Source organism: Carassius carassius, chromosome 23 (genome assembly GCF_963082965.1).
Source record: "Carassius carassius chromosome 23, fCarCar2.1, whole genome shotgun sequence".
NCBI classification, from domain to species: domain Eukaryota; kingdom Metazoa; phylum Chordata; class Actinopteri; order Cypriniformes; family Cyprinidae; genus Carassius; species Carassius carassius.
In genome coordinates, this window is record NC_081777.1 from 3,389,938 (window position 1) to 3,397,102 (window position 7,165).

Consider the following 7,165-nt stretch of genomic DNA (forward strand, 5'->3'; position numbering starts at 1 on the left):
CTCCCTCTCTCTCTCTCTCTCTCTCTCTGTGCAGCACATTTATTAATTAAAATGGGAATTTAAGAAGATATATAATTTCAACTCTCTCAAAATGAAGAAAAGGATAGACATTTTAAAGGTTGTTTATTTTATGATTGAAAAGTTTCATAAAAGTTATAGGCTATATACTGTAGGTCTATCGTATACTTACAGAGACATTATATATAGGCCTACTTATGGATTTGAATAGAGTGGTGAAAGGCTGGCGGTGGTGAAGGGCCACAAGCAGCCATCGCTTTCTGGATCCCGGACGCCAAGCAGCTCAATCAATTAAGCGGTGAACGCGCAGAGGCTGAGCTCCTCGGTAACGCGTTTCCCGGGACAGAAGCTTCATTAGAACCCGATCCTCCGCGGATTAATGCACAGACCCGGGGCTCAGCGCGCTTCTGCATCCACGAGCTTTGTGGGGATGTTCGGCTTCACGCGCACCGGGAGCCGCTGATGGCAGCTAAAGCACTTTCGGAAGGGCAGATTATGACCTCAGATCGGACATTAAAGGATTCCGCTGCCTGGTGTCACGAGGCTGTTGTAGCGCGACCACTGGCTGGTCAATGCCTGACTGTATCACGACTAGTCCAGTTCAAGATCTAGTGAAGCCTTTACAAACAGGTAGCCTACCGTTTTCGTCATAGAAAAAAGAATAAAAGCTTCACTGGCTGCAATATATTCCATAGACTATTCATTACAGTAAAAACAATAGCCTAATTGAAGTCATTAGCAATATTTTTCTCTCGAGTGATTAAATAGCCTACTTGAAGTTTTAAGTTTAAACGTAGACTACAGTAGGCTATAGCCTAATGCCTAAAACGTGTGTGTGTGTGTGTGTATGTATGTATATATATATATATACATATATATATATATATATATATATATATATATATATATATATATATATATATATTAGGTGTTGGGCTTAGTGGACTCATTATTATGCTCTTAACCTTTGGTTCTTTAGTATCGTGAATTGTTTTTAGCTTTGTTTTAAGTTTAGAAATTTTATTGTATGCATTTGTTATTTTTACCTAATTTCTTTATTTTTTCAATGTGTATAGGTAATACGGTTAATATCTTTTAGTGTTCATTCTCTTCTTAGTTGTTTTAATACTACAACTGATTGCTTCTGTTGTCCTCATTCGTAAGGCGCTTTGAATAAAAGCGTCTGATAAATGACTAAATATAATACAATATAATATAATATAATATATATATATATATATATATATATATATATATATATAATTACAATTTAGTTAAAGTGGGCAAATAGGCCTACGTTTCTTGATTAATATCGAATACGTAATGACGTCTTATTCTGCAGAATTTATTTTCATTTGTAGGCTATGATAAGGAGTATATAGCCTAACCAAACTGTAAGCAAGTTAAAACTTTCTATAAAGAACACAAATAAAGGACACAAAACTGCGAATAAGATATTGATAAGATGGTCGTCTATAAAAAGCCTGTGTTTTTGCTAAATTGTAAGGATAAACCTTTTTAGCGAAGTAATGTTCAGGTCTTACCAGGAAGACAGGACCTAGCTAGAGCTGGAAGATCACCTGACCATTACCGAAGCAGCTATCATGCTCCAGAACCCAGCATGACTAGCAAACTGATATGAATAGAACACAAACTCAACAAAATGTTAACAATTATTAAAAGATTTTACTTCTTTGCAAATCATTCAAAAACTGTCCCACTTTTGCATAAATTACCCTACATTTTCATTATTGAAATAATATATTATTAAGCCAGTATTAGAATCCATACATAGGCTTATAATATACTTATTTACAGAAGCATCAAGTTTTTTTTCTTGACTGACTACACATGCTTCAATTATGGCGCCACCTATAGCCTGCTGAAATGCCTGTTAGACCAATTTAAAAAAGTATTTGCTGTATTAAAACAACAGTTTTCACATAACAGAGTTGGACAACAAATTCAGACAGAAAGAGATCAGTAAACTGTGATTTTTATGAAATCAAATCTTGCACTTGACAGTAAAAAGTGTATATGCCAAAGTTATTAAAACTAGTTATCGTTACAAATTTTCAAAGACTATAATGACGAATTAATATTCAGCATGATCCTAATCAAATTCCTAAAGAGCAAAGTAGAAAGTAAACAGAATCAGTAAAAAATAAAATTGTTTATCACACATAAGTCACCTGAAAACTAGTTTTCTATTTTTCATGAGAAATCCTGAGAAATTACAAATAGCTAGAGAAAAAGAAATCTACCATATTTTGTTCTTTTATGCATTTTGCTGTTGTACAGAAATACATCTCAAAAAGGACATTCTTACAAATAAAAATGATAAACAGAAGTACCCCCCTGAGATCAAAATATACATTTAAAACAGGTCAGCACACAAAATGACCCATTTATTACTAGTTTTGTATTTTTTTTTTGTTCTTGCATCCCAGTCGAAATGTCTGAACCTCATGTCAAAAATTTGCTCTTTTTATAAACAGTTGAGATGCAATCCACAAAATAAAAAAATTAAAATCTAGGAGGATAACATAAGGTTATTAAAACAGTTGATTAAAAATGCTTACAGGAGAACTAAAATGCTTTTAAAAGGGTTTCCATCGTCCCTCACTAGAGTCTCTCCATCGTTCAGGAGGGTAATTCCTGCTGTGTCCTCCGCTGCGGTCATCATGGTGATAGAAGTCGCCTCGCTGGCCGTCGCGCCGATGCCGGTCATAGCTGTTCCCGCTGTGGCCGTGCCGCTGATCTCTGCCATGATTGTTGTTGTTGTCCTGGTGAGGGTGGCGATGACCGCGCTGGCCGGACCGATCCTGCTGCCAGTGATCACTGTCTGCTGGACTGCGCAGCTGCTGCATGCCCTGCTGGAGACCTCCATTGAACTGGAGCAACTGCTGCATCTGAACCTGCCACATGTTGTTCATCTATTCCAAAAAATGAAAACAAAAGTGAGTGAGTGAGTGAGGACTTTAAATGCTTCAGAGCATATTTAAGAACTAGATTTTAAATAAATAGTTAAAAACAAAATCCAAGATTTAGATGAGTTTGTTTCAGATTTGGAGAAATGTAGCATTCCATCACTTGCTCACCAGTGGATGCTCTGCAGTGAATGGGTGCCGTCAGAATGAGAGTCCAAACAGCTGATAAAAACATCACAATAATCCACACCACTCAAATCCAAGTCAAGTTTTTAATATGTGCACATTTCTCCGATTCACCAATTCAAATGAGATGAATTTCACTGGAGAAAGTAATATTACAGAAAGAGGACTCGTATTTTGTTTGGAGTTAAAAAGGTCTTTATGGATTTGTTTGCTTTTCGCTGCACAAGACTTGATGGACTTGTGGTGTGGATTACTTGTGGATTATTGTGATGTTTTAATCAGCTGTTTGGACTCTCATTTTGACGGCACCCATTCACTGCAGAGCATCCGTTGCTGAGCAAGTGATGGAATGCAAATTTTTTTGTTTTTCCTCAAGTGTCCATCAGCAATAACATTAACATCTGGTCTAACATTAACATAGAATTCTGAATGCAGAAGCATGAGAATGAGCAGAAGGTGTTCTCACCAAGGCCTGTCTCTGCAGACTGTCAGGTGAAGAGAAAGATCTCTGGATATGCTGCGGAGGAGAGTAGGACGGAGAGCCCAGCTGCTCAGGGGTTCTGCCAGAATAGAACATTACATCAGTTCAGGATAAAACCCAAGAACCAAGACAGTACACCACTGTTCAAGAGGTTGCTGCCAGTGTATATATAAAACTCACATATTTATGTAATTCTGTTTTTAATCAAATGCTGCTAATTGTATTTTCCATTTAATCAAGAATCCTGAAAATAATATTGTGGTGTTTTTATATCAATATTAAGCAGCACAACTGTTTCAAACAATAATAATAAAATCAGCAAATTAAAATAATTTCTGAAAGATCACGCGACACTGGAGTAGACTGGAGTAATGATGCTGAAAATGTAGTTTTTCCATCACGGGTATAAAACACATTAAAAAAAGGTCAAACTGATTTTTTTTTTTTTTTTTTTTACAAATTGTAATATTTCACAATATTGCTGGTTTTAATCTATTTGAAAGCTGTTACCTGTCACCTGGCCCCTCGGTGGGACGCCTATGTTTACTTCACTATATTACAATTAAATCCTAATCTAATCATGACAAACTATATAAGACTCCTAAATAATTGTTTCATAAAAAAGATTGGTAAGATATCTATGTAGGAAAAGTAATAGATTAATTTTTGGCAAGAGTGCACCTCAAAAACCATACATCATAACAAGAGTTCTGACCTTTTCTCTATCACACTTTAGAAACCATCAGAAATTATATATCACTTGAAAACCTTAAAATCTCAAATTCATCCTTTGAAACCCATTTTAAAATCAAACATTGCATTACCATGAAAATGGTATTATGTTACAAAATGTTTCCAGTCATGAATTTAGGTTCATTTAGGTATAAAAATGTAGGTTTGGATCATGCACTTTCAAGTCTATGTTCAAAAATGAGAGTGACAGTTAACATGTTAATTTAATATTTAATATTTTTTTATGTGTAGTGTATAATCATTCTGCACACCTCTAATATTATACTCTGGGTATATTATTCTGATGAGTTTAAAATTTAAGAACATAGTAAATGACTGATGCGGTCATGAAATCACTTGATGAAATGCGATCACAAATGGTCACAGGACACGCCATGAGTGAACAGTGACAGGTCTCAGGTGAAATCTTGTGACAGGATCACTCATGTAAGCATAAGCACTGAACAACAGCATTAATCGAAGGTTACCTTCCACCGCGGTGAGCTGGTGTGTTTGCTGGACTGGGGTTCTGAGAGTTTGCTGGACTTTTGCCTTCCTGACTGAGATGACTGCTGCCTGTTACAAACAACACAGATTGAGATGAACATTCATCTGGTTCTTACAAATCACATTTTTTTTAATTTTTTTTTTTAAGTTAATGTAACACCCATTTTATAACTTTTACATTTTTTCCCATATTGTGATGCATTGATTCAGAGTTGCTTAAGTGGGAGAGCAAGTTACACAAAGACAATTTTTCTCTCCCTTTTTTCATAATTTGCACAAATTAATCACTCACCAAATGACCAAAATCAAGTAAGTAAATGACATCACAATTAAGTCTGTATACAATTCCAGCAGGACTTTATTAGTATTATTTCCTCCACCACTGTTTTCTAACGTCACATTATTAAAGGTTATTGTGGAAGTGTTCCTAACTCATAAAAGAGTGTGCGTCTGTGTGTGGAAATGCTAGACAGTTCTAAATCTCTAGTAAACACACAAAGCAGAAAGGATGAGATCGGTACCGGCTCTGAACTGAATGTTGAGCTGCCGTCCGTACAGACGGATCCCATTCATCAGGGTTAAAGCGTAGGGCACAGACACTTCATGTTTGAAGTTTACAAACGCAAACTGTTTTGATTTTCCATCATTGTCTTTAGGGATTTTGACTTTTATCACTGGCCCAGCCTATTAGAAAGAGAAATACAGGTGAGACTTCTGATTATATGTTACTTAAGCCAAGACACACTACAGGAAAAAACATTGTGTGTGTGTGTGTGTGTGTGTGTTTCATGCACTGGTGGATTCTGAGATGCTAAATAATGCATTTCTGATAATATCTTAAAAAACATTTTCATTATCTTATAAACATGTGATTTTGGGTTATTATATCAAGGATCACTCTTTAAGGGTTGTTGGTTTTATTATAAATGGTATTTAATTTTTATGTAAATTTCACATTCATAAATGCAAGTTTACAAAAGGCAAACCTCTTTTTATGGTGCTCGAGAAAGAGATTAAAATGTATTTAGATGTGATATCAAAATCTAAAAATAGTAAAGCAATTAAAACAATTAATATATGTTCCTCATTTAACATTTTTACATAATAATAAAACAATAATAAAAATGTTTAAATAACGGTGCTGACCTGCAAAGTATATTTTTCTGTATTAAAATTGATTAAATTGATTTTTTTTTTTTACTGTTCCTTTTTTGTTGAGGCATGTGAGATGTGTTGTCATATAGTGAGGTATGGCACTGTACATGCTACGTGTTGACAATAAAGCATAAAAAAGTAAATAATGTATCATTTGTATTTCAAAATTAGCCTATATTTCAGACGTCTTGTAATATACAAAAAAATAAAAACATGTATGTACTGCAATTAATCACATGGGGAACTATGGCGATATTTATTTGTTAAAATGGCTTGCCTTAATTGTAAATTAATGTCACATTAATGAAAAGAAAGACTTCATGCAAATGAATGACAAGAGCTAAAATGTATTTGTGTATTAATATGACCAGCAAACCAATATAAGTTACATAATACTCTGGAAGAATTGTTCAAATTAAGTGTAAGCGTGTTCAAAAATGCTCCAAACTAGGTTGATTATCTTAACGCTACTCCGAACAACAGAGACGCGGGCTGATAGTAATTAGAAAAAACATTAGCATTAGCAGGCTAATGAACGACGCTAAATCACTCACCTGTAGAAACAGCTCAAATATAACTTCTTCTGTGACTTGAGGGTCCAGGTTCCCGACAAACAGAGTCCGGTCAGCCTCATCGGCTATTCCCATTTTGCAAAATAATGCTAGTCCAACCTGATAATTGCGTTAACTCTGTTAGCTCGCATTTATCACCAGCACAACTGTCTTCAAAATGCGTTTGCCGTGGGTGAGGTTTAACTGTCGTGATGAAGAGTGGCTTGACGACGCAGATACAGCAATGACCACAGGGGGCGACATTTCACTGTTTGAGAAATACAGTTAACAGTCTGTAACTTTTGCACTGTTTAAACGAATCTAATCACAGGTACTACTGCTATATCTGGGACTCGGTGGGCATGATAACGTGAGGTGGCTGTCAAAACCTCAGAGATAATATAAATACTCATAAGGTACACATAACGAGTGGAAAAAGATCTCCTGAGACACACAATCCACTATTAGTGAAAAACGATGACCAGAATGCTCCCAGAATTAGATTAATGAAAAATGTAACGATTTTCCGTAACAAGCTCCATATAATATTCTGAAACTCCTTAGTTAAACTACTTTCATTGTTGTTAGACATTGTTGTTAAAATG

The 7,165-nt window shown here is 35.3% G+C and overlaps 1 protein-coding gene across 1 annotated transcript; it reads right to left on the minus strand.

Annotated features, from left to right (window-relative positions):
- Positions 1-1,996: 1,996 nt before the first annotated feature.
- LOC132101850 (RNA-binding protein 7-like) lies at positions 1,997-6,752 on the minus strand. The gene is made up of 5 exons (XM_059507067.1): positions 6,564-6,752; positions 5,376-5,538; positions 4,836-4,923; positions 3,601-3,694; positions 1,997-2,954 (listed from the first exon to the last, which is right to left on the minus strand). Exons 1-5 carry the CDS (start codon positions 6,654-6,656, stop codon positions 2,619-2,621), a joined length of 774 nt encoding a protein of 257 aa, XP_059363050.1. The 5' UTR covers positions 6,657-6,752; the 3' UTR covers positions 1,997-2,618.
- Between the last annotated feature and the right edge of the window lie 413 nt (positions 6,753-7,165).